General features: G+C 32.4%; 1 protein-coding gene across 6 annotated transcripts in view; it reads left to right on the top strand.

Moving 5' to 3' along the window:
- LOC111052028 (serine/threonine-protein kinase fused) overlaps positions 1–12,724 on the top strand; it is a 47,029-nt gene extending 34,305 nt beyond the window's left edge. For 2 of the 6 annotated variants that reach the window (XR_005572234.1, XR_005572232.1), the window contains exons 13-16: positions 196–308; positions 4,121–4,235; positions 6,191–6,332; positions 12,471–12,724. Coding sequence is in view for 1 of the 6 variants with exons in the window: in XM_039436092.1 (XP_039292026.1) it covers positions 196–273 (78 nt within the window). In the remaining 5 variants the exon portion in view is untranslated. Of the gene's footprint in view, positions 1–195; positions 316–4,120; positions 4,236–6,190; positions 6,333–12,470 lie in introns of those variants that run through there. The other 4 variants (XR_005572236.1, XR_005572233.1, XR_005572235.1 and 1 more) reach the window with 3 other exon arrangements.
- Positions 12,725–18,376: the final 5,652 nt, after the last annotated feature.

Genomic DNA, 18,376 nt, shown 5'->3' on the forward strand with positions numbered 1-18,376 from the left:
CTACTAGGACTATCGGCTTGATTTGAAAGAGAAATTTGGAGCATAATTGCCCTATACCATTGGGTATCTACTTATGCTATCTTTACTCTATGATATTAGTAAGTAATAATTCAATTTGATGTATTTTAGACTGCATAGCATTGTGCTTCGAGATCATTTATAGTTTAATATCGATAGAATTTATTGTGATTACAGGCAGCTGAAGATGCTCTGGAAGAATTGAAGAAGCAGCCATTTTTCACTCACACTAGTTGTGATTTTGATCAGGAGTGATGATATTTCTTCTATTTTAAAATATGTTTACCACGGTAAGAGGTTAACTGTTTCTGTTCTATTACATTGATGTTGTGTTTTTACTTTCCTTGCCCTATCACCATAGATAAGGAAAGTATTGCTTTCCGAAAAAATTAAGGTCTATACGTTTCAAGGTCCCTTGAGTCCAAAAAAGTGGTTTTTGGGTATTGGTCTGTGTAATAAAAATATTGTCAAAAACAGGGTTTTTCGCGATTTTCTCGAAAACGGCTCCAACAATTTTATCAAATTTATACCTAAAATACTCTATCAACTTCCACAAGTCCTATATCTGTAAAAATTTCAGGAGCTCCGCCCCATCTATTCAAATTTTGATTTTAGATTCCCAATTATCAGGCTTCAGATACAATTTAAACAAAATATTTCAAGTGTAAAAGATTGAGCATGAAACTCTACGATTAATGTTCAGTAACATTTTCACCTGAAATTGAAAATAAGCTCAAAATTCGAGAAAATGTGATTATTCAAGTGCAAACTGTTGGCAACTGTTGATTCTTTTAAATCATTCACTATGAAGAGATAGCAGACCTCGTGTGTCTCCAGCGTTATTGTCCTGTCACCAACTGGTTCAGATCTTTGAATAGTAGACTTGAGATGCGCATGAACACTAGCGTCTGGTGATCAATTTTCATAACGGCAAGGAATGTTGTGTGAGTGCGCCACACTAGATTTTTCTTTATAATTTGCACAGTGTTCTGTCAAATTAAGATACCGCAGTGCTTTTGAAAGAAAGAAAACTGATTCAGTACCGGTACAGTACATGAGAATAATTTATCTTCATGTTCGTTGTAGATATCATAAATATGATTTTATGTTGTAGGTGTAATAAATTTATTAGATTTTAATTTTTATTATTTCCTATTATTTTATTCTGTAGAATGCCATCATATGATCGTATTTTATCATCCTTCCCATTTTTTGTGTTTTACGGAGATGACTTGTATATTGTTTCTATCCTCATAGTTGCATTCATCAAAACAAGGCAATTATCACTAATACTTCTGTTCCCATTTCGTAGGTGGTCGGGGTCCCCCTGACTATCATAATGTGTCTCGCTTTGAGGTCATTACAAATATGGTCACCTTAGGATAGTAACACCAATACTGCCACTAATACATCAAATACTGCTATAACGTGGATATCACCATAATATATAATACGGATGATAGCGTATATATATTTATATAATATGAGCCTTTGAAAAAAGTAGATACATTCCTTGATAGTGGGTAATTGGCTACTATACAGTAACAAACTATCATTGGCTTCAAAAACCCAAACAACATTGTTTTAGGTTTCCTTTTATATATGTAAGCTTTCTACGCTCATTCGTGAGATTCTACAAGATGAGTTATTACCTATCGCATATGTTTCATCGTCTTTATGCTGAAAAAAGCTGGGTGAAACTTTGGAAATGTTGTATAATTGTTGTTGAAAATGTGTGCTATAGCCTATAGTGCGGTCCACGTTATAATGGCAGTGGATAAAGATAAAAGAATAGCGATGCCGATTCTCTGCATTAATTAATTATATTTCTACTTTGTCAAAAACATACTTGGCATCGTTGTGGACCTGGAAAAGGATAGTACCATCTGCTTTGTCGAATGATAGACAAGGATAGCAAAACCAAAGTTGATCAAATACTGTCATTATAACGTGGACCTTACTATAGGCCCATTATTGTCATTCCATCTCGTTTTCGATGAAAGTAACTTAAAAATTCTTTAATGATTCAGGTATTTTAGTTAGCCCGAATTTCAAGTTCTATGAATGTTCTAGAATAAATTTAGTGTCTGCCATCCACAAAATTTGATTAATTTTAATCATAAACAAGAATTTTCATAGGCTGTTCAGTTTGCACAATTTTAAGCTCTGTATTTTTGAATAAATTGGTTGATAAATAAATAAAGCATAATATTTTATTGTGATAGCGATTGTCTATGTTGTTTGTAAAGAATTATATTACATTTTAATGTTGTTTCCCATCACGATCTGCTTATTATTAAATCACTGTTTGCTATTAAAAAGTGATTATATTTTAATCTGTAATTTCTTTATTCTATTCGGTAGTTAAAGCCGTTTTTTCTAAGAAGCCTTCTCTGATTGATTCTCGTGAAATTAATTACGATTAAAACTTAACCGGCTTTTGAACAACCGGGTCTTAGTGCTGGCTGCTCAAAAGCCGGTTAAATTTTAACCGTGAAATTAATCACGGTCAAAATTGAACTGACTTTTGTACAACCGGGCCTTAGTGAATCAACAGTTGTTGCCAATGTAAACAGCCAGGCTTATCACTTTCATTAACGGATGATCAAATGCAGTCGGTATGGGAGATCTAACGTTGTTAGGTTGGTAGCACTTTCTCCCAGTTTCCCTTTCCACTCTTCTGACCTGTTGAATTTTGTCGAATCATCAAATCCAACCCAACTTCGCCATCTTCAAAACCGGTCTTGTCTTCTCTGTGCACTCTCGAAACTAAATTAGATTTTGTAGTGATAATCAATGGAATTTATGTTTAAATTGTTATTAAAAATGTTCTCTACATATTCTTTTATACTTTGTGCTCATAGAAAGTCTTTTATTTCGTGTTATTTTTTCAAATCAAACGTTGATACTTGACAACTCTTCAAGACTTTGAAAACGGTATGCTTTAACAAGTTTTTTATCATTACAATCTATTTTTATCAAATTGAAGTTGGTTGTATGTCTTAACATGTTCTGTAAACTATAAAGATTCAATTTTTATTTTTGAAAATGCCCGAATTTCTTGAAATTATGCTATTTTTATCGCATAAAATATTGGGTCATAGCCTATAGCTTACGTTAGGCCAGTTTTGATTTAGCAATACTAATTAGATATTTTCAAAAATGATCTACCATTTCGACTTGATTTCAATTACTTCAATCCTATTTTGGAAGTATATTTTTTTGTTGGATAGTGATAATTTTCTATTTAAACATCAATTTGTAACATATATAGTAAATTAGGCTACGTATTTGAGAAACCGGCGGCTTATTTAGCCGTATTCAGGATGATTTGAATCAAAACTAGAAAGTAAAATCGAGTTAATAACTCAAATTTGGTTATCTTTTCAAAATAATATTTTTCTATAATATAGATTTATTGAGAAATCAAAAATGTTAGGCTAGGCTATTCGATAAACAATATCTTTGAAAATGTATCCACAAAATCCACTAGGTTATAGCCTAAGTAAAATCTGAAGAAAATTTTTCCCTAATAAATTTGTTTCATTTTGGTAAGATGGTCACTTGATAGTATCCAAATCAAAATAATGTTCTTAAAAAAAATGTCGCCAGTGGAAAAGTTTCCAAAAGCGAAGTACACAACCTTGATTAAATACTGTAGCCTATGTGTATGTGATTATTGTCTCTTTTTTTGCATGATTTCTAATTATTGGTCAATAGAGATTCTTGTCGATTTTTTGTGCACTTATTGTATGTTATGAAAACATTACTTACTGCCAAACTAAATTTATAAAGCTGGGTTGGTTTACACCAAAGTTATTAACAAAATGTTAATAATTTAATCCTTATAGATTCTATTAGATTGAGCTTGACAAACACATATGTTCATCATGTGTATGATAAGTTATGTTCAATCTAATAGAATTTTTAGGGATTAAGCTATTAACTTTGGTGTAAACGCAGCTTTATACCGGTACCAAACTAGTTCATCATACTGTCTTTGTAGTGATTAGAAGTTGCTATTGATATTATAAGCTACTATCAATATGTGTTTCTCAATTATTATCTAGTTGAAATATTAAAACATGTGTTTGATTTCCAGGTATGTTCCTGAATCAATTCCTCCTGAAATTTGACAATAAGATGTAAAACTATCTCTTCGATTTTCTTCTCTTTCTCTTCAACTGCGTCTACCTTGATGGCTATGATAATTGAAAGTAAGTTTCTGTCTTAGAATTTTTAAAATCTAGAAATTTATTTCTCTTTTTAATGCGGATATTTCCACAAGCTTTTTGTCTGTGCATGAATGATTTGTTGATCAAACGTCCATGGCACCGTCGGGACTCAAACCCAGGTGCTCCCAACTACTAGAGACCAACCCGGCCTGCAGTTCTGTATTATCTTATATTATAGGGTTTCTTACACGACAAAAATTACCTTTTCATTCAACAGTTATTTCTGACTTTCCTGTCAAAGTTCTTATTAAACTTTAATAATTTAAAAAAAATTAATAATGGTTACAGAGTTGTTTTCTCAACAGTGCCTTGTCACATACTACTTCTAGTAGGCTACTCTTCTTTCTACTGGATTCTTTCTAATTGTTGTAGTTTTCCTGTATGAATTTTGACATGTTCTTTTCAAATCACATATGAAAACTGGTAATTAACATTGGATATTGTAATTCAAATTTGATGTAATCAACCCTTAATACTTGGAATCAAAGCAAACTTTTAGTAAATATTTCAGTAAATTGAAGAGTTTCAACTAAAGTCCAAATCCAACTTAGCATGGCTACAATCATTATTTGAAGTAACAGTAAGTTAACAGTAGTTAACAGTAAGTTAAACAGTAAGTTAAAATAATAAACTATTAAAGACTAAAGGAAATAATAATAATAGTTCCAGATATGTTTATTTGTGTATCTTTATATGCTAAGGAATTAGTTAATTTTGATTGTATTCAAGATTGAAATTATTATTTTCTTGGAACCAATAGAATTATAAGAATCTTAATGAAATAGTAAATTGATTTTTGTTTTGTTTTATCAGTGTATCTTGCTATCTTGGTGATGAATTTACATTTACATGAATTTATATTGATAGATCTTACAATCTTAGTGAGTCGATGAATTCCGATTAGGGCATAAGCCTGGGGTCTGTTTCATAAAAATTTAGAAGTCCTGTAATACAGGAACAGCTGATTTTATGGTCTATATTGAGCATGTAATTGGAATGGTGATTCTCCTGTATTACAGGACTTGTAACTTTCATGAAACAGTTATTTCTGACTTTCCTGTCAAAGTTCTTATTAAACTTTAATAATTTAAAAAAAAATTAATAATGGTTACAGAGTTGTTTTCTCAACAGTGCCTTGTCACATACTACTTCTAGTAGGCTACTCTTCTTTCTACTGGATTCTTTCTAATTGTTGTAGTTTTCCTGTATGAATTTTGACATGTTCTTTTCAAATCACATATGAAAACTGGTAATTAACATTGGATATTGTAATTCAAATTTGATGTAATCAACCCTTAATACTTGGAATCAAAGCAAACTTTTAGTAAATATTTCAGTAAATTGAAGAGTTTCAACTAAAGTCCAAATCCAACTTAGCATGGCTACAATCATTATTTGAAGTAACAGTAAGTTAACAGTAGTTAACAGTAAGTTAAACAGTAAGTTAAAATAATAAACTATTAAAGACTAAAGGAAATAATAATAATAGTTCCAGATATGTTTATTTGTGTATCTTTATATGCTAAGGAATTAGTTAATTTTGATTGTATTCAAGATTGAAATTATTATTTTCTTGGAACCAATAGAATTATAAGAATCTTAATGAAATAGTAAATTGATTTTTGTTTTGTTTTATCAGTGTATCTTGCTATCTTGGTGATGAATTTACATTTACATGAATTTATATTGATAGATCTTACAATCTTAGTGAATCGATGAATTCCGATTAGGGCATAAGCCTGGGGTCTGTTTCATAAAAATTTAGAAGTCCTGTAAATACAGGAACAGCTGATTTTATGGTCTATATTGAGCATGTAATTGGAATGGTGATTCTCCTGTATTACAGGACTTGTAACTTTCATGAAACAGGCCCCTGATGTCCTGCTCTATAGGAGTTTTCTCTGATGTAATTAAACCAAGAAATTATATTTTTTCAGTGTACTCAAATCTTATCAATGATTGTGGAAAACTCTGACCTCGTAGGAAACTCAAGAAGTTTCTCGCTATTTGAAGGAATCTCTTCTCTTCAATTTCGTACCACTGCTCATGACGCGCACGAATCAACCAGTATTCCATCAGGTTAGTCTCAAATTTTGTCAATACATCACGACTGTTTTGTGAGTTCTTGATTAGACTTTCAATTCTTTTGTGATTGATACTTTCATGCATTACATTGAAGTGATGTATGCATAAATATTATACTATGCATGCATGGCATAAGCCTGAAAATTCTAATTTTCTTTTTTATCTCTACGAAATATTCTTGATTATACTGTCATGTAGTGTTGAGCAGTCCCTTCCATTAAGGGCCGTACACAGGTTTTACGGGCCTCGCGCAAAATCACCTGACCGGGCCCCTTTTATACATGCGGGACATGGGGGACAGACGCAAGTCTAAATAAATATAGAAAAAAGTATTTATTATCGAACACTGTAATTATTATTAGTATTGTAACTGTAATCTCAAAAAAAACTTTTTCTCTACAACATAAAAAAAAATTAATAATTTTTCCGGGCCCCTGTAAACAATCTATGGGCCTGGACCCCGGGCAAATGACCCAAGAAAACCGGTCTAAGTACGGTCCTGCTATCATTGTATTTTCTGTATTATTCGAGTTTCTTTGCTATGAGCACCTATTAGACCGTGAGATTTTAGCATTTAAAATGTTTTGCACAGTTTATACAGAACTTGCTTCTTATGCAAAACAGCTTACTGCTAAGTCTGATGCAACATTCGCTTTATGCCTCAAGCTTGTAAGTTATGAGAAGAAATATAAGAAATAAGCTCAAAACTGGTACCTGTTAATAATGAGATTTCAAAATGTGTTTACGAGTTTGTGTTTCTTGAATAAGAATAAGAATATTTATTTCGCCAAATTTTTACATAATAGTTACAAAACATGAATGATTTGGCACAGCCAGCAAAGTTAAACTTGTGCGCTAGCTGTGAGTTCATAAAGCAAACAGTACGAAGTAGCCTATAGCAATACTGAAAAATGGAAAAAAATATACCCATGTAATTAATATTATAGTAATGCTTCTTTTATAGTAATAGTTCCAAATTTCTTAAATAACTCAATATTATTCGTTAAAAGTGGTAATTGAGTGGAATATTTCTAATTAATTCATCAATTTAAGCCATCTAAATTCAAAATTGATAGTTTTAATGTTTATTTTGGACAAAAATTTTATAAAAATTGTACACGTGAAATTCTAACCTTATCTTGGACTTTGTCACTTATAAATTTGGAAGAAAAATAGCACAAGGACTACCTTATTATTTTATCTTTCAATGTTATTACATTAGAGTTATTTGCATTGCAAATAAATGAATAAATAAAATAAATAAAATTCTCTGCTACTTTAGCATGTGTATTAATAAATAAAATAGTGCATAATAAAATAGTTGAGAATGTTCAAATCGAAAGATTTTTATTCCCTGCAAAATCAGCATTAGGGTGTGATCACATTCAATGCGTGTCTGTGAAAGTGAACGTCAGTCAGATCATGAAGCATGTGCATGAGCCGAAAAACAAAATCTGGAAATTGCCATTGAAACACGTTGTGACTTGCATGCAGCTGCTTACACTGAACGCAACCAGCAAGTGCACGCGTGCAGTGTGAGTGTTCCTATTGCTCTTTCCAGATCTTGTTTTATATCTGCAACACTTGCACATTTACGCATCCTATGTGATCACACACTTGAAATTTAATAGCATGGTGGTTATAGCATACAATTCTAATAAAGATGGAAACTAGCCTGATTTTTTACTTTCCTTGCCCTATTACCATAGGTAAGGAAAGTATTGCTTTCCGAAAAAAATTAAGGTACCCAAATTTCTGAATTTCTATACGTTTCAAGGTCCCCTGAGTCCAAAAAAGTGGTTCTTGGGTATTGGTCTGTATGTGTGTGTGTGTGTGTGTGTGTGTGTGTGTGTGTGTGTGTGTGTGTGTGTGTGTGTATGAGTGTATGTGCGTCTGTGTACACATTATCTCATCTCCCAATTAACGGAATATTATTCGTTAAAAGTGGTAATTGAGTGGAATATTTCTAATTAATTCATCAATTTAAGCCATCTAAATTCAAAATTGATAGTTTTAATGTTTATTTTGGACAAAAATTTTATAAAAATTGTACACGTGAAATTCTAACCTTATCTTGGACTTTGTCACTTATAAATTTGGAAGAAAAATAGCACAAGGACTACCTTATTATTTTATCTTTCAATGTTATTACATTAGAGTTATTTGCATTGCAAATAAATGAATAAATAAAATAAATAAAATTCTCTGCTACTTTAGCATGTGTATTAATAAATAAAATAGTGCATAATAAAATAGTTGAGAATGTTCAAATCGAAAGATTTTTATTCCCTGCAAAATCAGCATTAGGGTGTGATCACATTCAATGCGTGTCTGTGAAAGTGAACGTCAGTCAGATCATGAAGCATGTGCATGAGCCGAAAAACAAAATCTGGAAATTGCCATTGAAACACGTTGTGACTTGCATGCAGCTGCTTACACTGAACGCAACCAGCAAGTGCACGCGTGCAGTGTGAGTGTTCCTATTGCTCTTTCCAGATCTTGTTTTATATCTGCAACACTTGCACATTTACGCATCCTATGTGATCACACACTTGAAATTTAATAGCATGGTGGTTATAGCATACAATTCTAATAAAGATGGAAACTGATTTTTTACCTTCCTGATTTTTTACCTAGCCTGATTTTTTACTTTCCTTGCCCTATTACCATAGGTAAGGAAAGTATTGCTTTCCGAAAAAAATTAAGGTACCCAAATTTCTGAATTTCTATACGTTTCAAGGTCCCCTGAGTCCAAAAAAGTGGTTCTTGGGTATTGGTCTGTATGTGTGTGTGTGTGTGTGTGTGTGTGTGTGTGTGTGTGTGTGTGTGTGTGTGTGTGTGTGTGTGTGTGTGTGTGTGTATGAGTGTATGTGCGTCTGTGTACACATTATCTCATCTCCCAATTAACGGAATGACTTGAAATTTGGAACTTAAGGTCCTTACAATATAAGGATCCGACACGAACAATTTCAATCAAATACAATTCAAGATGGCGGCTGAAATGGCGAAAATGTTGTCAAAAACAGGGTTTTTTCGCGAATGGCTCCAACGATTTTGATCAAATTCATACCTAGAAAAGTCATTGATAAGCTCTATCAACTGCCACAAGTCTCATACCTGTAAAAATTTCAGAAGCTCCGCCCCATCTATGCAAAGTTTGATTTTAGATTTCCAATTATAGGTCTCAGATATAATTTAAACGAAAAATTTCGAGTGGGAAAGATTGAGCAAGAAAATCTGTACGATTAATGTTCAGTAACATTTTCACCTAAAATTGGAAATAAGCTCGAAATTCGAGAAAATGTGATTATTCAATTGCAAACTGTTGATTCTATTAAATCATTCACTATGAGGAGATAGCAGACCTCGTGTGTCTCCAGCGTTATTGTCCTGTCACCAGCTGGCTCAGATCTTTGAATAGTAGACTTGAGATGCGCGGGAACACTAGCGTCAGGTAATCAATTTTCATAACGGCAAGGAAAGTTGTGTGAGTGCGCTACACCAGATTTTTTATAATATTTTTGGATTGCTGCTTATTATCTCGCGCTAAATATCGCTCTGGTTTGCTTAATATACTACTTGTAAATATAAGTATGTTTTATCCCTTTTCTGAATGAGAAAGAGAATAGTTGCGGAACGTGTATATTAAGTTTTACTTTAATAGTTTTGTTTATCGTGACCAGAGCTGGATCGACTGTGTCGGAAAATTTTGTTCTTGACAGATATTTTCAGTTTAATCTATTTATTGCTTCAAGGCGCTTTCCTTGCTTTTCTCCCAGTAGAGTTTTTCTTCTTGGTCGTAAGTTTACCAATAGGTCAAACATTAAGTGATTAACTAGAGAAAAGAATTCCTTCATGTAGGTTGTGTTTGTATATATTTGCATTGAAGATGAAGGCTTTATTTTCTATCTTCGCTAGGATATCTTTCCTTAAATCTTTCTTTTTGAAGCTATTTAGTTTAATCTATTTTAGAACCTTTGTTCAATTCTCTATTACTGTGTTGTATGTATTTCTCACAACTGTAAACTTCCATCACATTCAACTTTAACTCCTTAATTCTTTCTCTTTTTTCTGCAAATGTCTCTCATCCACTATCATCTCTTCAAATTCTTTCTCTCCTTTTTCTACAAATGTCTTTAATTCCTATTATATTAAGCGAGCAATTTCTGTAGTTATTTCGTTTAATCTATTTTTGAACCTTTTTTAAATTCTCTATTACTTTAGCATGTGTATTAATAAATAAAATAGTGCATAATAAAATAGTTGAGAATGTTCAAATCGAAAGATGTTTATTCCCTGCAAAATCAGCATTAGGGTGTGATCACATTCAATGCGTGTCTATGAAAGTGAACGTCAGATCATTTAGCATGTGCATGAGCCGAAAAACAAAATCTGGAAAGTGCCATTGAAACACGTTGTGACTTGCATGCAGCTGCTTACACTGAACGCAACCAGCAAGTGCACGCGTGCAGTGTGAGTGTACCTATTGCTCTTTCCAGATCTTGTTTTACATCTGCAACACTTGCACATTTACGCATCCTATGTGATCTCACACTTGAAATAGCATGGTGGTTATAGTAGCATACAATCCTAATAAAGATGGAAACCAGCCTGATTTTCTCCTATAATATCTTTAGATTACTGCTTATTATCTCGCGCTAAATATCACTCTGGTTTGCTTAATATACTTGTAAATATAAGTATGTTTTATCCCTTTTCTGAATGAGAAAGAGAATAGTTGCGGAACGTGTAGTAAGTTTTACTTTAATAGTTTTGTTTATCGTGACCAGAGCTGGATTGACTGTGTCGGAAAATTTTGTTCTTGACAGATATTTTCAGTTTAATGTATTGCTTCAAGGCGCTTTCCTTGCTTTGCTCCTAGTAGAGTTTTTCTTCTTGGTCGTGAGTTTACCAATATATCAAACGTCAAGTGATTAGCTAGAGAAAAGAATTCCTTCGTGTTGGTTGTGTTTGTATATATTTGCATTGACGATAAAGACTTCCTTAAATCTTTTTTGAAGTTATTTCGTTTAATCTATTTTTGAACCTTTGTTAAATTTTCTATTACTGTGTTGTGTGTATTTCTCACAACTGTAAACTTCCCTCACATTCAACTTCAACTCCTCAATTTCTTTCTCTTTTTTCTGCAAATGTCTCTCATTTACTATCATCTCTTCAAATTCTTTCTCTCTTTTTTCTACAAATGTCTCTCTAATTCACCACCATCTCTTCAATTTCTTTCTTTTTTTCTGCAAATGTCTCTCATTTACTATCATCTCTTCAAATTCTTTCTCTCTTTTTTCTACAAATGTCTCTCTAATTCACCACCATCTCTTCAATTTCTTTCTTTTTTTCTGCAAATGTCTCTCATTTACTATCATCTCTTCAAATTCTTTCTCTCTTTTTTCTACAAATGTCTCTAATTCCTATTATATTAAGCGAGCAATTTCTGTAGTTATTTCGTTTAATCTATTTTTGAACCTTTTTTAAATTCTCTATTACTGTGTTGTGTGTATTTCTCACAACTGTAAACTTCCCTCACATTCAACTTCATCTATTCAATTTCTTTCTCTTTTTTCTGCAAAAGTCTCATCCACTATCATCTCTTCAAATTCTTTCTCTCTTTTTTCTACAAATGTCTCTAATTCCTATTATATTAAGCGAGCAATTTCTGTAGTTATTTCGTTTAATCTGTTTTTGAATCTTTGTTCAATTCTCTATTACTGTGTTGAGTGTATTTCTCACAACTGTAAACTTCCCTCACATTCAACTTCAACTCCTCAATTTCTTTCTCATTTTTTCTGCAAATGTCTCTCATTTACTATCATCTCTTCAAATTCTTTCTCTCTTTTTTCTACTAATGTCTCTCTAATTCACCACCATCTCTTCAATTTCTTTCTTTTTTAAGTTTTCTCCATTTTTGTTCTTGTGTTTGCTCTAATCTTGCACAGTTTCTTACATCTCAGAGTCCAACTCTATTGAAGCACTATGATAGCCATCAACGCACAAGCATGAGTTTTGGAACTTTGGACTAGCATGAAAGCACCAATAATTGACATAGCACGAACGGGCATGAAGAATAAAAACTGAAAAATATTCAAAGCTCTAAAAAATGCTCTGTCTATTTTACAGGAAGAATTCGGAAGTCATTCACAGGGATCATTAGGAATTACCAATAGGAAATATTTTCAATGTTTGAGTGGAATTTAAGAAATAAATGCTTTTTAATAGGCTACCTATGTTTCTGGAAAAAGGTTTTCCTCATAATAATCGAATTGATGATTTATTTACTGTGTTCTTATTTTTATCATCTATAAGTTTTCTTTTCATTTTATATGTTGTAATGTATCATTAGTTTATGATTAAATGTTATGTTTTGTTTCAAACGTTTTATTTTGGTTTATAATCGTTCTATGATCATCAATTTTGTTATGTATCTTTAGTTCTTGATTACATTTTATGTTCTGTTACAATCATTTTATTCTCATTCATGAATCGTACTATAATCATCTAATCTAATCATGAAATAATTTTACAAAATTCAAATTATGAAAGGTTGTTTTATGGATCAGGGCTTTCAGAAGATTTCGACTGAGTTTGATTACGTACTGAAAGCCAGTAGTTCATGCTCATTTCTATGATTTTGCAAATCGGCGATATTGAATCAATGTGTAGTGTTGTGTAGTATGAAAATTGAACTATTATTCATCAAGTGAAAACACAACTTTATTCTTATAAAATGTAGAATCTTATCAAAACTACGGAGAAAAACAGTATTGGTTAAGCCTGCTGTTATCTGCCGATTATTGTAAGACTGTGGCCGTGTTGCACATAAAACTGTTGAATTTTAATGATGATTAAATGCCACGAGAACCAATCAGAGGAGCGGAAAACGTTCTGCGTCTAGCACTAAATCACATTTAAAATTTAACAAACTTTTGTGCAACTTGGCGTGAGTCTGTGTAGATTATTTAATGGAGTAGTGGTAATTCAAACAGGGGATTACATCCCCCATTTTAAACTCATTTACATAGTCCAGACCAGAATTTATACTTAGCTTTATTTTGTCACTTCTACTGGAAGGTCCCCAAAAGTCGACGGATTTGTCTCCTTGTGATTTTAGTACTAAATTTTACAAGGTAACTTGTGGTCGACCTTCGAATTTACCTCTTTGGTGTGGAGCCAGCACTGGGGATCTACAAACTACCCGACATTTCTGACGAGGATCAATTAGCAACAGTAACAAGACTTGAAAGGAAATTTTATCAATGTTTTTGAAAGGTAAAAGGATAGTTGAGGGGGTTAGGTTTGCTTTCGAATGGCAATATGCTGATATTATACGAATTGTTTTCATAATTGTGGATGATATACAAAAAGAACGATAACGATGCGCATCAAGATGTATTATTGTTCTTAGATCATTTGTAAAATTAAGAATAAGATGGTATACAGCCCTAGCAAAGGCCTTGGAAGATATAGTCATCTTCTTGACCTCAGTGACATATTAATGAAAATTTAGATATATTTTAAAGTAGAGGAGATAACAGGATTTTCACATATTAGGCAGTTATATGGTTTGACGGTTTTGTAATAAACCATTAATATGGATATCAAGATATTCCAATGAATTGAAAATTATATTACATGCTCCTCATTACTCCAATTAAAAATTATAATAGCTATTTTTAATAAATTAGGTACAGATGGAAATTAATGAGAAATTGCTTTTATTCAAATCCTAATGTAAGCAGAAGTCTTCGTGGTGATTTACAGCATTAAATTTGGATTAAAAATAAAATCAAAATTATAAAATAGATACCTATAAACTTCCTTCAATATTGATCCTGCTTCCTGTAATAGGTAAATTATGAAAGTATGTTCAGTATATAATATAATGATTATAATAAATTTGTAGTTAATAACACGGTATTTAGATGAAAACGGTAGTGGTCATGAAATGTGTGCGCAGTGGCCAGCCAGCTAAATTGCGTCATCGCCACCAACCGAGGTTTTTAACACCTATTGGCAATAATTTATAAAACTTATTTATAAAAACAGATGATTGGATATAAAATGACGTCAGCTACACCGGAAATTTAGCACAAACATGCGCGTGACACCTACCGTCTTCATCTATATACCGTGGTTAATAATATGAAGTACCAAAAATAAAACAAGAAAGATTAATCTATAAACCCTGTTTCCTATGAATAGCTCTTATGATCTGCAATGTTTTTTTAGTTGAAATAATTCAATCACTGATAATAGAGTTCGAGGCTGTAGGCCTATTCTTCAGTATTGTTCTACTTGTGTGATTAAAGGCATTGAACTATATAATTCAATTTTTGGGGAGGAGCCTGACGTTACAAGATCTTAAATTATAGCCTGATGTACTGGTACTTATCTATATGTCAGGGTACAATACCAGCAATATTTTTCTTACTCAGTGAGTATAATTATAATAGTGGAAAATATGAATGAAGACCAAAGATTTCATTCCTTAGGGTCAAAACCTAGTGGAGCGACAAAGGTAGAGGTAGCTTTAGAGGATTGATAAAATAATGCATGTCTATTAATTTAAATTATTCAAGACATGGTAAAGCAGTATGTAGCTATCAAAGATAGTTATACAATATCTCAAATGTTCCACCCCTTATCTTCTCTGGAGGGCCTCCGTGGTTTGCTCCATTGTAGCATAGACACAGAGAAGAAATTCCTTCTACTTTGTGGCATAGATCAAATAAACTGGCTTAAGCTGCGTTTAAACCAATTTTATTAGCAAAATGTTAATAACTTAATCCTTATAATTATATTCTATTAGATTGAACATAAAGAATTTTCATTCATTAGATTGACATATGTGTTTGTCGGGTTCCGTTCAATCTAATAGAATCTATAAGGATTAAGTTATCAACATTTCGTTAATAACTTTGGTGTAAACCCAGCTTTAGATCTGTGATTGTTGCTACACCACTGATTATGAGAGCCATTTAAATTAGCCTAGGTCCTGTCTCAGATTGCAATTACAATGATAGACGAGAATGATTCTATTGGATGATTATTTATAGCTTCATTTATACTTTGTTCAAATTAACTTCCGACTTGGGATGGACATGCGCAGCAGAGAAGGCAGACAGCGGCAGGGATACAACGGCTGCTATGTTGCCGTTGTGTATCGGCCAGCGTTCTCTAATTTACAGTGAGTATTCAAGCGCTCATGTTGAGGCTGTTCGGTACACTTTTTTATCATTTAAATTGGATAATCTTTTTCAATATAATTGTTAAGATAAGAGTGAGAAAAAGTGGCAACTGAAATTTTTAAGTGGTTAATAAGCGAGTTATGGGTTGTTGAAGTGCTAACTTTCCAGATTCCGTTTTCTTTCCAGATCATAAACGGTTTCGACTATATTATTAGAACTTCTCTTAAAAATTCAAAAAATGTATCTTTCCAAACTAAAACGTTCTATTTCCCATATCGTTCATAAATAAAAAAGTAATATTTCTTGCAAATTCGATAACTTGTTTATTTTGGCATTAATCGCAAAAAACGCATTTTAGAACAAAGCCAATGATATAACTTACTGAATGTATTAAAAAAACTCCAATGGAAAATACATAACCGTTTATGATCTTCAAAAACCCATAAATCGCCTATTAGACCACTTGAAAATTTCAGTTGCCACTTTTTCTCACTCTTATAATGATCTTAACAATTATATTGAATAAGATTATCCAATTTAAATAGAAATAAAAAGGTATACCGAACACCCTTAAACTAAGGAAGTTTCCTCTCTGCAATCACAGTCTCGACTGACTCTATTCGACAAATTGACAACTACGCTTCCACCTTTGACTCAATCCATCACTGCAATTGGCTGATCTCCCTCCATTTCTCTGCGCCGCAAATTCCTCCAAGTCTGAAGAAGATTTGCATGAAGTATAGTGAAGATTGTATCTTAGGAACTGTGAGAAAAATAATTCTTTGAGACCGTATAAAATTGTTTGAGGTAAAAAGCTAGCGATGTAGAAGAGTTTCTGATTTTTCCTGATCGTCTCCAGAGTTTTCTTCACTCTAATTACATCAAATCACATTTTCAATAATAAAGCAAATAATTATCTTCTCAACATACTATAAAGTAATTTTTAAAATCATTTCAAACTTCCAGTAAAGGATTGAAGTTCAAAGTTACGGTAAAGTTTGAATTTACCGCTTGAAGAGGATGAGGTTATGTTCCAAAGAGTCAAAATGGATTCATGTGGTTTAAGATTTGTCCGAGTGTCCGCCATTCAAGGGTAAATATTGTCAGCCACAAAGCTGAATACATAATTGTTTATTCAATCCAATAGTTCAGAAAATCAATACTTGAGAATATAATTTTTTGTGATGAGTAACTTAGGTATTCATTATTTGAATCGTATGCTATATTAGCGCCATACACGTAGACTTCTTGGCCAGCTGGAAACAAACCGAATTATTGATTATTGGATCAGATTTTAATATTTTATCTATAAAGATAAACAAGAAAAAATGATCTGAAGCTGCATTTTAAAATTCTACTCTCGTGATAGCATTATTCTCTTTATTCATGACTTTGCTATTATGTTGGTAGCACTGACTGACTTTTATGGCGGTTGCTATGATTTGAATTTTGAATTTCTATAACACAATTTCTAGCAAAAATTCTAATTACAAATCAAAATTAACCAACTCAACATCTAATGGTTGGAAGATTCTTTTGAGAAAATTATTTGTTGACTTTGAAAATGCATTCGATGGAGTTGAATTGGAATGTTTCCAAAATACGACTACAAGAATGATAGATAACTTACCGCACCAGCGCATCTCAAAATTTGATTACTTGCTCACAAAATCAATTTTTTAAAAGATATTTGTTGAAAAGTATCAGTACAATACAATGGAGGAGTGAAACGGGGATGCTTTCTCTCACCTGATATATTTTTTATGTAGGGTAAATAATCTCAAGATTAACTTGGGCTCATTCCAATTTCAATAGGATAGACTAGCATATTACTTGGTATATAGGCATTATAATCTGATGAGTAGGCAGATTAGCCAAGTTCTAATTTGCGTTAGTTTTTTGTCATGTCTATGAACAATTAAGCTCAACACGGACCATAATTAAATTCATCTAGATTGTTTTTATTGCTAGGCTATCAGATCATATCCTATTATTCATTTTCTATTATCGTACTTTGTTTTTGGGTATACTTTCAGCACACATATTTCTGGAAATGGACCAACTCTTCTGAGGGACTGCAGAAACTCTTATCGGTTTGGTGACGTCATATCAACAAAAGAAGAAGATGGTAGGAGACAGAAGGGCAAGGAGTTGGAGAAAGACAACGAACAGGAGAAGTAGGAGAAGGAGAAGGATGCTCCGAACCGCACAACTTCAAGGTTTGATCAGCACATAGTATCCAGTTTGGTGAGTGAAAAGGAATCAAAAGTTTTCTTAATCACACAAAAACACCCTCACACACAAAAAATAGTCTCCAATTTTTCAACAAAACTGTGTTCCAATTTTGTAACAGAGACGTTTTCCTACTTTTCCACAAAAAAGCTACGATACTTGAAATGATCTCCTAATTCTTTTAAGTTAATATACTATCAAGAAAAGCAATTTTTAAAATATAAGTCAACATATCGTGACATGATTATTAGAATAATATATTAAGTGTCGTACAATTTTACTGGTGAGTTGAAAGATTTGTCAGCGTTGTTTTGTCGGAATGTCTTTTTTTCAGGCCTCGCGTTTGAATAGGGATTGGGGTTTAAATGTTTGCATGGTTGTTTTATATAGGCTAATTATCATAGTTTGAGGTAGGGAGAACGTTGAAATTATGTCATTAAATGGTGACAAAATCGCGTTTTTAGAAATTAATGTTTTTTTCCGTTTGTTCAATTCACCAGTAAAGTTATCCAGCACTGGAAATTCTTCTTCAAACTCTAAAAGTTTGAGAGCAATAAACTTTTATTGATAAATAAATACGGTAAATGTTTCAAAATTTTGCAAGCT

This window comes from Nilaparvata lugens, chromosome 10 (assembly GCF_014356525.2).
Source record: "Nilaparvata lugens isolate BPH chromosome 10, ASM1435652v1, whole genome shotgun sequence".
Lineage (NCBI taxonomy): Eukaryota > Metazoa > Arthropoda > Insecta > Hemiptera > Delphacidae > Nilaparvata > Nilaparvata lugens.